The sequence below is a fragment of the Rhinatrema bivittatum genome, chromosome 4 (genome assembly GCF_901001135.1).
Source record: "Rhinatrema bivittatum chromosome 4, aRhiBiv1.1, whole genome shotgun sequence".
NCBI classification, from domain to species: domain Eukaryota; kingdom Metazoa; phylum Chordata; class Amphibia; order Gymnophiona; family Rhinatrematidae; genus Rhinatrema; species Rhinatrema bivittatum.
This window is the reverse complement of record NC_042618.1, coordinates 24,825,867-24,844,949: the sequence shown is the minus strand read 5'-3', so window position 1 is coordinate 24,844,949 and position 19,083 is coordinate 24,825,867. Positions and strand designations below refer to the sequence as shown.

The following is a 19,083-nucleotide window of genomic DNA, read 5'->3' as shown; positions in this document are numbered from 1 at the left end:
TTTTTAACCAGGTCTCTGTGATGGCACAAAGGTCAGGTTGGGATTCCAAGAGGTAGTCATGGAGAAGATGAGTTTTTTTTGTGAGGGATTGAGCATTTAATAGTGTTAGTGTGAAAAGAGTGAGACCTAGAAGTTGGTTTAAAGGAGATATCATGATTGGGATTAATCTCTTTTGTAAGATTGAGGATGAGTAAGAGCATTTTTCTAAGTTGTTCCTGCTTTTGTGAATGATTGGGATAGTGAGAGTGGTCATGGTTCGCAGCAGTGGTGGATGGTAGTGAGGAAGGTAGGGATTGGATTCGAGCGAGTAGAGAAATGTCGCACGGGGAACTGGTGTGGGAGAGAACTGCTAACGTCGAGATGAGTGGAGAATAAGAGTGTTCCTGTTAATAATTGCTTGTTTCACAGAGAGCTGCCTTAAGGAGCTGCACTAAGGGGCGCACAAAGGGGCGGGCCCCTTTGTTGTGCTCCTTGGTATTGCGGTAATAATGGGAGACTTCAATTACCCCAATATTGTCTGGGTAAATGTATCATCGGGATACGCTAGAGAGATAACGTTCCTGGATGGAATAAATGATAGCTTTATGGAGCAATTTGTTCAGGATCCGATAAGAGAGGGAGCAATTTTAGATCTAATTCTCAGTGGAGCACAGGACTTGGTGAGAGAGGTAACGGTGGTGGGGCCGCTTGGCAATAGTGATCATAATATGATCAAATTTGATTTAATGACTGGAAGAGGAACAGTGTGCAAATCCATGGCTCTCGTGCTAAACCTTCAAAAGGGAAACTTTGATAAAATGAGAAAAATTGTTAGAAAAAAACTGAAAGGAACAGCTACAAAAGTAAAAAATGTCCAAGAGGCTTGGTCATTGTTAAAAAATACCATCCTAGAAGCATAGTCCAGATGTATTCCACACATTAAGAAAGGTGGAAAGAAGGCAAAACAATTACCGGCATTGTTAAAAGGGGAGGTGAAAGAAGCTATTTTAGCCAAAAGATCTTCATTCAAAAATTGGAAGAAAGATCCAACAGAAGAAAATAGGATAAAGCATAAACGTTGGCAAGTTAAATGTAAGACATTGATAAGAAAGGCTAAGAGAGAATTTGAAAAGAAGTTGGCCGTAGAGGCAAAAACTCACAGTAGAAACTTTTTAAAATATATTCGAAGCAGAAAGCCTGTGAGGAAGTCAGTTGGAACGTTAGATGATCGAGGGGTTAAAGGGGCACTTAGAGAATATAAGGCCATCGCAGAAAGATTAAATGATTTCTTTGCTTCGGTGTTTACTGAAGAGGATGTTGGGGAGGTACCCGTAATGGAGAAGGTTTTCATGGGTAATGATTCAGATGGACTGAATCAAATCACAGTGAACCTAGAAGATGTGGTAGACCTGATTGACAAACGTAAGAGTAGTAAATCACCTGGACCGGATGGTATACACCCCAGAGTTCTTAAGGAACTAAAAAATGAAATTTCAGATCTATTAGTAAAAATTCGTAACCTATTAAAATCATCCATTGTAGCTGAAGACTGGAGGATAGCAAATGTAACCCCAATATTTAAAAAGGGCTCCAGGAAACTACAGGCAGGTTAGCCTGGCTTCAGTGCCAGGAAAAATAATGGAAAGTGTTCTAAACATCAAAATCACAGAACATATAGAAAGACATGGTTTAATGGAACAAAGTCAGCATGGCTTTACCCAAGGCAAGTCTTGCCTCACAAATCTGCTTTACTTTTTTGAAGGAGTTAATAAACATGTGGATAAAGGTGAACCGGTAGATGTAGTATACTTGGATTTTCAGAAGGCGTTTGACAAAGTTCCTCATGAGAGGCTTCTAGGAAAAGTAAAAAGTCATGGGATAGGTGGCGATGTCCTTTCGTGGATTGCAAACTGGCCAAAAGACAGGAAACAGAGAGTAGGATTAAATGGACAATTTTCTCAGTGGAAGGGAGTGGTCAGTGGAGTGCCTCAGGGATCTGTATTGGGACCCTTACTTTTTAATATATTTATAAATGATCTGGAAAGAAATACCACGAGTGAGATAATCAAATTTGCAGATGACACAAAATTGTTCAGAGTAGTTAAATAACAAGCAGATTGTGATAAATTGCAGGAAGACCTTGTGAGACTGGAAAATTGGGCATCCAAATGGCAGATGAAATTTAATGTGGATAAGTGCAAGGTGATGCATATAGGGAAAAATAACCCATGCTATAATTACACAATTTTGGGTTCCATATTAGGTGCTACAACCCAAGAAAGAGATCTAGGCGTCATAGTGGATAACACATTGAAATCGTCGGTTCAGTGTGCTGCAGCAGTCAAAAAAGCAAACAGAATGTTGGGAATTATTAGAAAGGGAATGGTGAACAAAACGGAAAATGTCATAATGCCTCTGTATCGCTCCATGGTGAGACCGCACCTTGAATACTGTGTACAATTCTGGTCGCCGCATCTCAAAAAAGATATAATTGCGATGGAGAAGGTACAGAGAAGGGCTACCAAAATGATAAAGGGAATGGAACACCTCCCCTATGAGGAAAGACTAAAGAGGTTAGGACTTTTCAGCTTGGAGAAGAGAAGGCTGAGGGGGATATGATAGAGGTGTTTAAAATCATGAGAGGTCTAGAACGGGTAGATGTGAATAGGTTATTTACTCTTTCGGATAATAGAAAGACTAGGGGGCACTCCATGAAGTTAGCATGGGGCACATTTAAAACTAATCGGAGAAAGTTCTTTTTTACTCAACGCACAATTAAACTCTGGAACTTGTTGCCAGAGGATGTGGTTAGTGCAGTTGGTATAGCTGTGTTTAAAAAAGGATTGGATAAGTTCTTGGAGAAGAAGTCCATTACCTGCTATTAATTAAGTTGACTTAGAAAATAGCCACTGCTATTACTAGCAACAGGAACATGGAATAGACTTAGTTTTTGGGTACTTGCCAGGTTCTTATGTCCTGGATTGGCCACTGTTGGAAACAGGATGCTGGGCTTGATAGAACCTTGGTCTGACCCAGTATGGCATATTCTTATGTTCTTATGTTCTAAGTTTTCAACTTTTTCCTAAATATCTTAATATCAGTAATAGCCCATTATTCAAGGGGTAATTTATTCCACAATACAGGCCCTGTTACAGAGAAAGCTCTTTTCCTAGTTTCTGCTAACTGCATTCCTTTAATGGAGGGCACCTCAAGGTAACCCAACTTTTGACAACAAAGCGTTTTAATAGGAATATATGGCTGTAGTAATTTTGTTAAACAGTAAGAACCCTTCATTTTAACAGATTTAAAAATTAAAACTAATTTAATTCTTTGTTTTTAAATTTAATTCTTTGTTGGGGGTTAACCCGTGTAAGTCTCATAACATGGGGCTACGCTGACCACTCTTGATCATAAAGTGAAGTTGTACACTAACAAATACAAACAACCAAACCTCAATTCCCCGTCCTATAATATTATCAACTACTAACCACTTCTGGGAAACTCTGGGAAGGCGTCATGTGCAAAAAATTTTCAGAATGAGAATTTTGCTCTCCAGAGTCCCTGAAGAAGACAATTGATGTTTTACGTAGTGCTCTCCAAGGTCCCTGAAGCAGACAATTGATGTCAAAACACGGCTGATGCCGGGCAGGCGGCTCCAACTCACGGTGGAAGTTAACAGCAATTGGGAGGGCATTGGCCCACAATACAGAAGAAGATAAGTACTGAATTTTAGAAGTGCGAACGACTTATGGAAGTCGGGTTGACTGCCAGGGAGAGTGAAAAATTAAATTTAAAATATAAATAAAAATGATTAAGAAAAATATTAAAAAGTTTTTTTGAGAATATTTATTTATTTATTTATTTTATTTAAGTTTTTTTATATACCAACATTCAAGACAGTAGTCCCATCATGCTGGTTCACAAGAAACAGGGGTGCAATAAACTTTACAATTTGAACAATGGTGCAGAAAAGCAGTTACATGTAACAGGGAATCAATAACTAGGAGTAAGAAGGAAAATGAAGATCAAATAGTTATATATATATATATATATATAATAACATTATAAGAGGTGGCTATTAATGCTAATACTAGCGAAGAATGTTGATTGGCTATTAATGCTATTACTAGCGAAGAATGTTGATTGGAGGAGGTTAAGTAATGTTGGAGTTAGGAAAGGCCTGCGTGAACAGCCACGTCTTGAGTCTTTTCTTGAATGTTGAGATGCTGGGTTCCATTCTAAGATCCGGGGGAATGGCGTTCCATAAAGTTGGACCAGCTGTGGAGAAGGCCCGATCTCTAAGCGTGATGTGTCTGGTAGTTTTGGCTGGAGGTACTTGAAGAGATCCTTTGTAAGCATCTCTTGTCGGTCTTGTTGAGTAGTGTAATTGGAGGGGGATATGGAGATCGATTGGGGCTAATTGATGGATGTTTTTGAAAATGGTGAGAATGGTCTTGTAGATTATTCTGAAGTGGATAGGCAGCCAGTGGAGGCCCATCAGGATAGGGGTTATGTGTTCTCTTCTCCTGGTGTTAGTGAGTATACGGGCGGAGGCATTTTGGACCATTTGTAATGGTTTGGTGTGTGAAGAAGGGAGACCAAGCATGATGGAGTTACAATAGTCCAGCTTTGCGAAAATGATTGATTGTAGAATCGTTCTGAAGTCATGTGTGTGGAAGAGAGGCCGTATTCTTTTCAGCACTTGGAGCTTATAAAAGCAGTCTCTGGTGGTTTTGTTGATGTTCGCTTTCAGGTTTAGGTGATTGTCAATTAGAACTCCTAGGTCTCTCACTTGTGTAGTATTTGGTAAGGCTGGATGAGTGGGTGTGAGGGAGCTGTTTTCTGGTGTGATGAGTAGAAGTTCCGTTTTTGAAGAATTTAGTATAAGGTTGAGACTTGTGAGAAGCTGTTTGATATTTTGGAGGCAGGTTTCCCAGTGAGACAGTGTTTTTGCGAGTGACTCCTTGATGGGGATCAGGACCTGAATATCGTCAGCGTAGAGGAAGTGTTTGAGATTGAGGTCAGTGAGAAGTTTACATAAAGGTAACAGATAAATGTTAAACAAGGTAGGAGACAGGGATGAGCCCTGAGGGACTCCTACTGACGCAGGGTGAAGAGAGGATTCTTTATTATGAATCTTAACCTTATATCCTCTGTTGCTGAGGAAGGTTCTAAACCAAGATAGGGCGGTGCCCGAGATACCTATGGCTGTTAGTTGGTTGATGAGAAGAGAGTGATTGACCGTGTCAAATGCAGACGAAAGGTCGAGTAGGATCAGAAGGAAGGATTGTCCTTTGTCTAAGCCTAGGATGATGTGGTCGGTCATAGAGATGAGAAGGGCTTCCGTGCTTAGGGTTTTACGGAATCCGTATTGTGATGGGAAAAGTAGGTTATTGTCTTCAAGGTAGTTTGAGAGTCGGGAGTTTACCAATTTTTCCATTATCTTGGCTATGAAGGGGAGGTTGGCTATAGGTCTAAAGTTGTTAGGATCGTTTGGGTCCAGATTTGGTTTTTTGAGAAGGGGTTTGAGTGAGGCTAGTTTGAGGTTGTCCGGGTAGAGTCCTTGAGTGAGGGAGCAGTTTATGATATCTGCCAGTGTTTTGGCGATAGAATCTGGAATTGATAGTAGTAGTTTAGCTGGGATGTGATCTGAAGGGTGGGAGGAAGGTTTCATTTTCCTTAGAATTCCTTGGATCTCCATGGATGAAGTTGTGTCAAGTTCTTCTAACTGAGTGTAGTTGATTGAGGGTTGACGAGTGGTTAGTGGAACAGTATGGTTAGTGGGGAGCTGAGATAGAAGAGTGTTGATTTTGTTGCTGAAGAATAGGGCTAATTCTTCCGCTTTCGATTGAGCTTGGTCATGTGGAATCTCTGGTTGGTTTAATTGTGTGAGGTTGGCTACATAGCTGAAGAGGGCTTTGGCATCGAATACCAGGTCATGTATCTTCGAGGCGTAATAGTCCCTCTTGGATCTTAGGGTGCTTGATTTGTATTGGTGCAGAGATGATTTGTAGATTGAAAGGGTGTTGGTTCCTGGGTTTTTGCGCCATTTAGCCTCATTTTGTCTTAGTTGGAGAATAAAGATGGTATGCCATAGAAAGGTATAATCATACAGTGGTTATTACATGTATATGGGTACCGCACATCACTTCACATCAAAGAGTTCCCCAAAAGTGGTTAGTAGTTGATAGTACACTAACAAATGGCAGCTATTATTCAACAACAGTAGAATGTGCTGTCCATACATTTTTTTTTTCAGAGAAACCACTTATTTAATTTACTCTGGGGATGAACATCAAGGAACAACTTGTCGTGCACATCTTCCAGTGCCTAATAAAACTTCCAACATCAATCCTAAAAGACAACATGGGTGCAGTAATTGTGATTTATGTAACCAAACCATGTCTGGCCTACGTTGGGTTCACCCCACCACTAGATATAGGATTAATCACAAATGTTATTCAGATTGTACATCAACACGTGGTTTATTATTATAATGCACATGTCCACTTATTTACATCAGACATTGTGAACTCTTGTGACTATGGTAAGGTTGGTGCAGCCTATGGGGCGAACCTTGTAGGTCCTCTCCAACAGTTGGAGGACTCTGGCTGGCAAGAAACTGGTCTAGGGCTTCACCTATATGAGTCCCTTTCCCTACTGGTTGAATCCCTTGGGTTCTGGGGACTGCCAGGACTTAGGCGATAGTTTTTTGCGGTATGGTATAAGTGAAGGTCCAGGGCCAGACGAGGGTCCGAGGCAGGCGGCAATCAGAATAGGCAGGCAGTAATCAGAAAAGTCAGTCCAGGCAAGGGCTCAGAACCAGTGGTCAAGCTGAAGGAAGAGAAGGGAAAAGAGAGGACTGCCACAGAAGGACTAGCAGGCAGACAAGGAGTGTAGATACAAAAAATGCAAAAAGATGCAAAAATATCAGCAGAACCAGGGGTCACAATTTAAAACTCCAGGGAGGAAGAACCAATGTCAGGAAGTATTTCTTCACGGAGAGGGTGGTGGATGCTTGGAACGCCCTTCCGGAGGAAGTGGTGAAGACCAAAACTGTGAAGGATTTCAAAGGGGCGTGGGATAAACACTGTGGATCCATAAATGTGTATAAAGAGAAGAGGCACGGGGGTGGCTTGCTTGCGGGAAAGACGGCTACTACCTAGAGATTAATATCCTTATTCAATAAACATACACACAGTTAATGTGACTCCAACATTGCTCTATGCTTCAACGGCAAGAGGAAATGTGGAAAAAAAAGGATTTGCATCCTCAAAAATAAAAGCAGGGGAGTAGCTTGCTTCTTACGGCGGTTACTACCCCAAACCAAATAAGCCTGATACTTCATTTTCAATGCATATCCAGCATAGCTCTCTGCTTCAACAGCAGGGAGAATGAAGAAAAGACGATTTATATTCAGACAACAACCCACAAGGAATGAATTACATAGTCTGGGTAAACAAATAAGCATGGGTGTAGCTTGCTCATTACGGCGGTTACTACCCCGAATCAATTAAGCCTGAAACTTCACTTGGAATACATATCCAGCACAGTTCACTGCTTCAACGGCGGGGGGAATGATGTAAAGAGGATATATATTCAGACAACCAACTAGGATTGAATTGCACAGGCAGGGTAAACAAGCATGGGAGTAGCTTGCTTATTACGGCGGTTACTACCCCAAACCAATTAGCTAGATACTTCACTTAGATGCAGCTCCAGCACTGCTGTCTGCATCAGTGGTGGGGGTGGAAGGGAATTGGAACCAAAAAGTTAGCAATAAGGGCCCTGACTTCAGCAGTCAGAGTAACAGATAAGTATGAAAACAATTAGGTGTGAAAGCTTGCTGGGCAGACTGGATGGCCGTTTGGTCTTCTGCCGTCACTTCTATGTTTCTATGTTTCTATGAGGTGGGGCAGGCTGGAGAGACAGGCAAGACAAGGTAAGGCTGGAGATAGGAATCGGGAACGCTGGCAACTCGCACTAAGGAAGTAGCAGAACCTGTTGGAGAGGCAAGTTGCTGGAGTCGCGGCTGGGTTTAAATACCCAGCCAACGTAATGTCATCAGGGAGTGCCAGAGTTGGTTTTCCCACCACAGGGCCCTTAAAGCTCCGTGTATTGAGCTCGCACCTAGAGACTAGCGCAGATTATATTAGCACCAAGTGTAAGCCAGCTGCTTACTGTATTGTTCCTTCTCTTCCTGTAGGAGATAAATTGAATCACAAATAAGATAGCCTCTGCTCACTCTCCTTTCTTTTTAAGTCCAAAAAGCCAGAGAAACACATTAAAACTATATCAAAAGGTAGATGGTGATGTGGACCATTTTGCAGTCCTTTTTGTTGATTAGACAGAGAGGTGTCAATGCAAATTCTTTCCTTTGAAGCCGACTTAGTTCTCTTCCTATGTTAATTTTATATTTAACCCCCCCCCCCCCCCTGTCTGCACAGTAATGGGGGGGGGCAGAGGGGTTATGACTGAAAACCTGTGGTATTATTTCCTGGGTTGCAGTGACAGAGTGGACATGACTGTAATTGCTAGATGGAAATAGATATTTTTCCAGGAAACAGAATTTTGAAATCAAAACCTGAGTATGTACCTTTTTAATTAGGCATAATTGATAATGCTGCATTTTGTTTAAAGTCAGACAGGCAGAGAGAAGGAAAAATAGAAGAACATAGCATTTAGGAGAGGTTTCTATTCCATATTTTGGCCATATTTTATATGTAACAAACACCTGGTTCTGTTATCAGTAAGGCCTGGGTGAACCCTTAATCTGTCTCTAACAGTGCAGGTTAGTGGATGGGAAAGGTTACCATTCAAATGCTGCCCCTTCCTTTGAGGGTGCTGGAATGACTGTCCGCCTCCAGAGGTTTTTTTAAGCAGCCTTCTCCAGAGAGTCTGGATGCAGTGCCTTATGATGTGTTAGGAAGTAGAGAGGAGATTTTCCTGTGTTGCTTTTCAGGCACAATCAGAGGAACCAGGCTCATCCTGCCTGGGGAGCCTGATCAGGAGGGTTTTTCCTTTTCCAGTCCACTCACGGAACATAAGAAGCTGCCATACTGGATCAGACCAAGAGTCCACCAAGCTCAGCATCCTGTTTCCAGCAGTGACCAATCCAGGTTACAAGTACCTGGCAAGTAATCAAACATTAAATAAATCCCATGTTACTAATGCCAGTAATACATGTCTAATCCCTAAGTAAACTTGATTAATAGCAGTTTATAGACTCCAGGAACGTATCCAAATTTTTTTTTTTAAACTCAGCTACACTAAATATCCTAACCACACCTCTATCATATCCTCCCTCAGCTGTCTCTTCTCCAAGCTGGACAATTAAAATCTAACTAACTCAAACACACCCCATTCATCCAATTAAAAACATGAATACTGCACCTTGTAATAATTGTATAACACTTATATAATTTATTATGTTAATATCACACATTAAATTAAATCCTTTCACTGCCAACAATACTTCTTCATCATTTTTTTGCATATATGATATTACTTATTTCTTCATCATATTGTATTCAATATCTTCACTTATTCATTGTTCTCCGGGTATTGCTCTCTCTTAGAGGGTAATTTTATCAATTTCTCTACCACATTTTATCAATTTTATCAATTTCTCTCTTAGAGAGCAATACCTTATACATTTAGGGCCGGATTTTAAAAGGGTTACGCGCGTAACCCTTTTAAAACTCCCCTGCATGCGCCGAGCCTATTTTGCATAGGCTCGGTGGCACGCGCGCACCTCGGGACGTGCGTAAGTCCCGGGGCTTGCCTGGTGGGCGTTTTGGGGCGTGTTTCTGGCCCGGGGGCGTTTCGGGGGCATGGCCGAGGCCTCCGAAACGGCTCCCTGGCCGGGGAATCGCGTAACTTTTAAGATAAAGGTAGGGAGGAGGTTTAGATAGGGCCGGGGGTGGGGGTGGGTTAGGTAGGGGAAGGGAGAAGAAGGTGTGGGGGGGTGAAAGGAAAGTTCCCTCCGAGGCCGCTCCGATTTCGGAGCGGCCTCGGAGGGAACAGGCAGTGCGCACAGGGCTCAGCGCGCGCAAGGTGCACAAATGTGCATCCCCTTGCGCGCGCCGACCCCAGATTTTATAAGATACGTGTGGCTACGCGCGTATCTTATAAAATCCCGCGTACTTTTGTTCGCGCGCGTAGATTTATAAAATCTATCCCTTAGTGTTTATACTTACATTTCTACTTATATCATCTAGTTATGCATAGCTGGCTGTAAGCCCACTTTTCCTGTCTAGCTATCTTGTTTACTAAGCACGCTTATAAATATAAAAAGCTCTTTGTTATTAAGTTCTCAGCTTATAAACAATCTTATGAACTTATAAACAATAAAAATTGTTGCTTATCTAATTTGACAAACCTTAACAATTTAGCTGCTTACAGAGACACTTCATTGTTGAAAGTACTTAACTTATAAACAGTTAAACTTGTTGTTTCTCTTTTCTGACACAACAATAATAATCTAACATCTTACAAAAAATTATATTTTGTATCTTCTGTCTGGGTTTTCCAGCTCTTCTAGCTGGTGACCTGTAATGTAGAGGAAATGTTACCTTGGTTCCCTCTGGCAGTGTATCTGTAAGAAATGTTATTATTTCTCTATTTAGACATCTGTGTGTTCCTGGAGGTTAAACCAAGATATAGATCAGAGGGTGCTGACTGCTTTCTTTTTAATGGGACTGGTTTACCAGGTCTTTTCTTAAAAGGTAAGGAGCCACTTGTCATTAGTAACTGAGGTGGTCCGTGTGACCTTTACACAGTAATTGTACATTCCAGACCAGATGGAATTTGGAACTGTCAGATGATAATGAACTTTCTTGTGCCCTGCAGTGCTTGGTATTGGCACCTGCTCTTTTTAATGGTTTCAAGGCTCCATTGGCTACTCTTATTCAGGCTGTGGGTTGCTGTATATATGCAAATGTTTTCAAATTCCTTATTGTGGTGAGCAAGAGGAATTGAGTAAATTTAAACAGTGTTTAGATAAAATGATAGATTGAGTGACCTCACATAAGCTCAACGTCAGTTCTCAGAAATAGCATTATGGAGTTCAGTCTCTGGAGGCTAGAGTGGCCTTCAGGGACATAGTAGAGCAGTCCACTTCCATTTGGGAAGCCTCTGTGTTGCCTTGGAGGAGAAAGATCACCTGGAAGGAGAGCATCACCTTGATATGCAAGGAAGCAATCATGTAGCTAGGACTTGCCTTCAAAGTGATGTAGTATCCTCTTGCACCATTTGGACCTGAATTTCTCTGATGCTTAATGGTGGGCAGACTGGATGGGCCATACGGTCTTTTTCTGCCATCATTTTTCTGTTTCTGGGGATCCATCTCTGCCTAAGGAAGACAGTATATAGCCTAGATTAGAAACTCTATCAACTCCTGATCAAACAAACATTTCTCAGCTTTAGCATAGAGACCATGCTCTTGGAGGCATTGTACCACCAGAACCACATGTTCTTCATGGAGCCTGGGGTTATCTGAATAGATCAGGTTATCATCGAGGTATACCTCCATGAACAGGTCTAAAACATAAGTAAAGATATCATTAACTAGTATGCAGAATGTAGCAGGGAAATTTGGAAGTCCAAAAGGCATGATCGGGTACTCAATTTATTTATTTATTTAACATTTTTATATACCGATATTCGTGGGAAGATCATATCGGTTTACATATAACTTGCAACAAAAGTACATTGAACAGGGAGAGGTACAACTGGTGCGGGGATAAGCAGAGCTTAGAACAAGAACAATGTAACTATTATTTAAAGAAGTGGGGGCAGACATTTTGCTGGTATAGGGGGAACGGGGAAAATAGGGTGGAATGAGCACTGCAACTATAAATTACAGGTAGCGGCGGCAGAAGGTTTGCTGGTATGGGGGGGCAGGAGGGGGGCAGGAGGGAAATAGGGTGGAACTAGCATTGCAAGTATAAATTACAAGTGGCAGCGGAAGATATTTTGCTGGTATAGAGGGGGCAGGAGGGGACTGGGGTGGAGGAAGAGACATGGCATGGAGAGATCCAGGGTGAAGCACTGGGAGGAGATGGGAGTGCAATGGGTGTGGAGAGGGGAATAGGAGGGGTGCAAAAAGGGGAGAGATGAGAAAGGGAGGGAAGGCGGTGCGGTAGGGGAAGTTGTGCATAAAGGTGTAAATGCTGAAGGCGCGAAAGTTTAATCTGGGAATGCTTGTTTAAAAAGCCATGCTTTTAGCTTTTTTTTTAATTTTTGGGTGTATGGCTCAAGTCGAAAGTCTGGCGACATGGAGTTCCAGAGGGTGGGTCCTGCGATAGAGAAGGCTCGCTCTTTTGTGGATGTCAGGCGATAGGTCTTGGGGGAGGGGATGTGTAGGGTGCCTTTATATACTGTTCTGGTGGGGTGATTGGAGGCCTGGAGGCCTGGAGGTGGAAGGAGTTGTCAAACCAGCATATGTTGCTGTTGTGAATGGTTTTATGTATGATAGAGAGGTTTTTATAGATGATGCGGGAGGCAATCGGAAGCCAGTGTAGTTCCTTAAGTATTGGAGTAATGTGGTCAGTTTTCCAAGTGTTGATTAGTACTCTGGCTGTTGCATTTTGAAGGATTTGTAAAGGTTTGATGGAAGAGGCAGGGAGGCCTAGGAGTAGGGAATTACAGTAATCCAGTTTTGTCAGGATCATAGCTTGAAGGACCGTGTGGAAATCATTAAAGTGGAGGATTGGTTTAAGTTTTTTGAGGACTTGGAGTTTGAAGAAGGAATCTTTTATAGTTGTGTTGATACATTTTTTCAGATTTAGTTGGCTGTCTATGGTGACGCCTAGGCTACGTGCATGTTGTTGAAAAGAATTTGGAAGTGTGGAGGGGTTAATGTCAGGGGGATGCTTGGTGATTTATGTTGAGCGATAATGATGAGTTCGGTTTTTGCAGCGATCAAGGCTAGGTGGAGGTTGGTGAGGAGGAGGTTTATCGCACTGAGGCAGTTCTCCCAGGTTTTAATAGACTTGGATAGGGAATCCTGGATGGGATTGAGGATTTGGACATCTTCCGCGTATATGAAGTGTGGTAGGCCAAGATCTGTGAGGAGCTGGCAGAGGGGAAGGAGGTAAATATTAAAGAGTGTGGATGAAAGGGAGGACCCTTGGGGGATGCCTTGGGTAAGTTGCGTGGGAGTAGATTTGGAATTTCCAATTTTGACTATATAATGCCTGTTCTTTAGGTAGGAGGTGAACCAGTAATGCCGATTTTTGTAAAGCGTCTGATTAATATATCATGGTTAACAGTATCAAAGGCTGTGGAGATGTCAAGTAGGGCCAGGATGTAGGCATGATCATGGTCTATTCCTTTGAGAATAGTGTCTGTGAGGGAGAGCTGGAGGGTTTCCGTGTTAAAGAATTTTCAAAAACCGAATTGGCTGGGAGATAGAATGTTGTGTATTTCTAGGTAGGCTGAAAGTTGGGCGTTAACAACTTTTTCCATGATCTTGGCAAGGAAGGGAAGGTTGGAAATGGGTTGGTAGTTAGAGAGGTCTGAGGGGTCAAGGTTGGAGTTTTTTAGGATGGGTTTAACTATGGCTGACTTTAATGCATCATAAACTATACCAGTGGTGAGTGAACAGTTGATTATTTGCGCTAGGGGTTTGGCGATAATGTTAATGTTGTCTAGCAGGGCTTTGGTGGGAAGAGTGTCGAGTGGGTGCAAGGAGGGCTTGAGCTTCTTTAAAAATATTTCAATTTCTGAGGCAGAGGTGGTGTCTAGTGTGTCCATGGCCGTGTTGGGGTTACTGCGGAGGGAGGATGCTAAGGGGGAAGGGGAGGAGAAACGAAGCAGGAGTTTAGCTATTTTGTTGTGGAAGAATAGCGCGAGTTCTTTGCTTTTGGCTTTGGATTCCACTTCAGGGATGGGGGGGGTGCTATTTTGGTGAGTTCAGAAACGTATTTGAAAAGTGCCTTGGGATTATATTGGTAATCGTGAATTTTCGCTGCATAGTGGTCATGTTTAGTCTTGAGGATAGTGATTCTATAGGTGTGTAAAGAGGATCTGTCTAGGTCAAGTTGCATTGGAGAGGGGTCCTTGCGCCATTTTCTTTCGAGCAGTCGGTCAAGTTTTAGTTTTTATAGGAGTGGGGTGTACCATGGTTTTTTTGCGTGTAGTGTGTGATTTACTTCCTTGGACTTGATGGGGCAGAGATTATCGGCTATGCTTTATGTGATGTTGCTCCAGGAGGAATCGGGGTTGGTGAGGTCTAAGTTGTGGAGAAAGTTAGCAAGGGCTGAGGTTAACTCGTCTTTATTACAGGGTTTCCTGAAATAAATGTTATTGTTGTGTTTGTGGGGGGTTTGGAATGTTGTTTTCCCACTCATCTCCGACTTTAATATGATCAAGTTGTAGTTTCCCTTTAGATCCAGTTTTGAAAAGATATTGGCTTCCTGATTTAAAAGTTCTGGGAACAAGAGCATTGGCTACCGTTCTAAACTGTAATCCTGTTTAGAGCTTGATAGTCCACACAGAGGGGTAGGGTCCCATCTTTTTTTTTTTTTTCATAAATAGGACAGATGCTCCTCCTGGAGAGGTAGACCTCATGATAAAGCCTTTTGCAAGTTCTTCTGCACTATATGCAGAATATACACCACTACACAGAAGAGACATTGATAAAGCTTCATTTTTATACAAGTCAAATATTTTTTTCTAATCTCTGTTGCTAATATTGAAAATGTCAAATTTATTTATTTATTTTTTAACAGAGCCATTCACAAGAACAATGCAGTTTGCACTCTGTCTATATCTGTGCATTTCAGTGCTCTATGTTGTCCATGGGGATTATCACATAGACTATGATGATCGCCACTACCAGGATTCAGAAAAGCATGAACATACAGAGCAAGACCACAGAAATTTCACCAGATACAAAATAGCCCCGAGCAATACTGACTTTGCATTCCGTTTTTATCATCAAATTACTTCATCTGGAGGTTCCAATAATGTCGTGTTCTCTCCTGTGAGCATCTCCGCTGCTTTTGCCATGCTTTCCCTAGGTGCCCAGTCTGAAACATTAAACCAGATGATTGAAGGATTATGCTTTAACCGCACTAATCTCACGAAAGAAGAAATGCACAAGGGTTTTCACCATCTGACCCACCTGCTGAACAAATCTGACAGCAAGCTTCAACTGAGCACAGGAAATGCTCTTTTTGTGCAAAAAGATTTCAAAGTCCTAGAAAAGTTTTTAGAAGACCTCAAATATTATTATGAGTCGACAGCATTTACTACTGACTTCAAGAATACCATTGAAACTGTAAGGCAGATCAATGATTATGTATCGAAAAAAACACATGGAAACATTGTTGATTCGGTAAAGAATGTTGACGAAGGAACTTCATTGCTGCTTATTAGCTGCATACATTTTAGAGGTAAGACATATCAGATGAAAATAGTCACAAAAATTGTCATCTAGAGGTCGACATAACTGATTGTAAGCTCAGAAAGAGAAAAAAAATATCTTCCTGCTCATAACCCAGATCAGTCTCAGCACGTGGGTTATACATCTCTACCAGCAGATGGAGACAGAGAAGAAAAGCTTTACTTAGATCTGCAATCACGAGTCACTGCTACAGGGCTCTGGTCGAGATGTGTTTCTGGAGGGGAGAGCAGCTCCTGCACAGCCAGCACACCTCAGGTGGTAACCGATTAACTTAGTTGGCTGGGGCAGGCAAATGGCTCTCCTTGACTACATGGGAATGGTGGCCATCTTGTAGACTTGTAGTGAGGAGCAGGAAATGTCGGGGGAGGGGTCTTCTCCTCCAGTGTGCCCTACTGTCCCAGACACCAGGAGTGCCCAGGAGGAATCAGAGGGAGCTAGGGACTTCATGGATAAGGATTCAGAGGAGACATTTCTTCTAAATTTGTGCTCCTTATGCACATGGTTTTCCCGGCAAAGAAAGGAGCAGTAGGAAAGTGTTCATGCTCCCAGAATCTTCCATGGTAGGGGAAAGGTAGAAGACTAAACTCCTGGTGGAGGGGAGTTCAAAGCGCTTCTCTGTAAACTTGGGCTCAGTCAGCAGGCTGTGAGTGTATCTAAGGATTTTAAGAGCACAGAGAGGGCCAGGATCCCATGGAAGAATCCCAGGGGAAAATGTTGACAAAAGATACTGGGACCCAGATGAAGTTCCTGTTGCTGAAGGTGACGACCCTAAGGTGGTCCGGCTTTTCAGGAAAGAGTTGTTATTTCCCCTGATTCCCCAAGTATTGCAGGAGTTTGGGATTAAGGTGCTTCTGAAGGATTCCCATCATGAGGGAGTGGACTCATGTCATGGAAGGTCTTCGAGGTCTGGCAAAGACTTTTTCCTTCCATCGGATAGTTAAGAAGTTGGAAGTCAGGGATACTTTTGAGGCTGGTCTGAAGGTGGATAGAGCGATGACCAAGCTGTACCCTCCTACTAGAGGATATGCTGGAGCATATCATGCTTCCTAAGGTAGACACTTTGAACTCAGCAGTGACAAATAAGACCACCTTCTGGTGGCAGGGTCAGCAGCTTTAAAGGACGTGCAGGACTGGAAGATGGAGATCCATCTGAAGAAGATATTTGAGGTTTCAGCTTTGGGCATCTATACAGCAGTCTTAGTAGCTTCATGGACAAGTCTGTTTGCGCTGGGTGCAGCAGCTTCGAGTGAATGGAATGGCTTTCTCTGTCCCCGCCAAACAAATGGAGCACTTGGAGGCAGGGGCATCTTATATTGCAGATGCATTATACGACTTGCTTCACACATCTACAAGCAGGAATGAGGAACAAATTCTGCACGAAGTAATCAAACAAATGGGCAGGAGAAGTGCAGAGCAAATTCAAGATCCACACAGATTTCTTATTCACAATTATAAATCTTTACTTGGTATGGCATCTCCACTGTTCTAGAATACATGTAGCATTTCAAAGAGGGAGACCAAGTACCAAGTAAAGATTTATAATTGTGAATAAGACATCTGTGTGGATCTTGAATTTGCTCTGCACTTCTCCTGCCCATTTGTTTGATTACTTCGTGCAGAATTTGCTCCTCATTCCTGCTTGTAGATGTGTGAAGCAAGTCGTATAATGCATCTGCAATATAAGATGCCCCTGCCTCCAAGTGCTCCATTTGTTTGGCGGGGACAGAGAAAGCCACATCTGCCAGGAATATAATGTCCTCAGTTTCAGCCAGAAGACTCCTGTGGTTGCAAAATTGGTTGGCAGATGTTTAGTCCAAGTCGCAACTAGGCAATCTGCCTTTTAAAGGCAAGGTGTAATCGGTGAGGAACTGGAACAGCTGGTGAAACATTTGGGCAAGTTGAAAGGTCATAAATTGCCCAAAGACAAGCCAAAAGGAGGCAAAAATACTTTCCCAACCAGATCGTGGTATAGGGAAGCGAGGAGGTATCATCCAAGTAAGGAATCTTCTTCCTCTCAGAGGCAGGGGTCTGAGGCCCTGAGGCCCAGAGGCCAGAGGCCCAGAAGATGTAAACCTACACAATGAGATGGGGCTGATCCACTCTTCCTCGGAGCTTGTGGGGAGGGGGGTTGGCCCTTTTTATGAAGAGCGGACCAGTGGGTCCTGACAGTCATAAGGGGTTGGCTACGCCTTAGAATTTACATGTCTGATTCACGAAGCCTACATAATTTTCCCTTCTACCCTCTGCACCAAAAGGAAAGCGATTGTTGGATTAGCTGCGGAACCTGGAGGCGATAGTTCCTCAGGAACGTGGAACAGGAAGGTATTTCATCTATTTCATGGTCCTGAAGTTGGAGGGGACCTACCGGCCATGTTTCCAAATGGAGACTGCGCTCGGTTATTGCAGCGGTGTGCAAGGGGAAGTTCTACTGTCTTTGGATCTCACAGAAACATATCTATATATTCCCTGTACGTACCAGGATAAGTCCAGACAGTGGGTTATCTCCCCCTTCCAGCAGATGGAGTCTAATAGAACTTTGAAGGATGCTTCCTTATAAGGTAGTACACCCTCTACTAATCCTCAGTATTCTTTTGACTCCAGCAGATGACAGCGGTGGCTTTCGTTCCCCACTGAGATGACTAGAAAGCTATTTTAGGAATTTTATATATTTTCCTCAGCTTTCCTTTCTTTTGGATGGATCAAGTCTAATTTAAAAAAAACAATTTTCTGAGGGAATTATTTGGAGAGCTTGTAGCCTCCGCTCCTGTTTTAGTGGGAGCTTGCAGGCAGTACTATTTGCAGCTCTCCCCACCCCTCCCATCTCTTTTGTCGGAGTAAGTTTGTTTTTATTTCCTTTTGACAGGTTATTTCCTCTTTTCCTCTCTCCGGGGTGCAAGTCGGAGGTGCCAACCTCTCCCCCTGTGGCTGCTATCCGACCCGCTGCCCCTGTGACACCGTTTTCCTCGGGGCAGCCAGCACAGAGAGGCGTTATTCCTCTGTGCCTCTATCTGTGGGTCACTGAGGGATAGAGAGAGAGCAGGACTGAAGCGGAGGCTCTTACCCGCTTCTTGCAGCCACGAACCTGGTGAGCATGAGGAAGAACAGTCTGAAGCGGAGGTTTTTCCTGATTCCCACAGCTTTAAATCTTGCCTGTTTCTCGCGTAAAGAACAGCTGGTTCCCTCGCGGCTCCGTCGGGGTTCCCCATGCCTCGTTCGTCCAGGTGCTGCGCTTGTGGAGAGCCCGGGTCGAGGCTCTCCCGTGATGGGATTTGCATGGCTTGCCTCCCTGGTGGGGAAGGACTCTCAACCGCCGGGCCACTCTGGTTCTCGTCTTCTGGTGCGCCTCGACTCAGGGGCCGGCCCCGATCCCGCTGACCGCGGGAACGGCAGCCATTTTGTCTCCAGACTCGGCTGCTCTGGCGCTAACAGGAGAAGAGCAGGAAGCTCCTTTTTCATCTCAGCTGCCGGTTTTGACACCCGTTCCATCTCTGGAGCCTTTTCCTCCATCAGAGGATCTTCCCACTCTTCCTCCATTGGGGCCACCTCCGTTTTCCACGGATTTTGTTCTCCTGCTTCACAATGCTTACCTGGCCAGAATGGGCCAGCACCAGGAATTTTTGGCGGGACCTCCTCCTCCTAAGTTACCCAGAATGGCTGATTCCACTGAGGTCTTGGAAAATGCCCAGACCGTG

General features: G+C 43.2%; 1 protein-coding gene across 2 annotated transcripts in view; it reads left to right on the top strand.

The window, feature by feature from the left end:
* LOC115089680 (alpha-1-antitrypsin-like) overlaps positions 1–19,083 on the top strand; it is a 70,198-nt gene that overhangs the window by 13,670 nt on the left and 37,445 nt on the right. For both annotated transcript variants that reach the window (XM_029597873.1, XM_029597874.1), the window contains 2 exons: positions 10,608–10,706; positions 14,715–15,380. In XM_029597873.1, the coding sequence (XP_029453733.1) occupies positions 10,608–10,706; positions 14,715–15,380 (765 nt within the window). The remainder of the gene's footprint in view (positions 1–10,607; positions 10,707–14,714; positions 15,381–19,083) is intronic.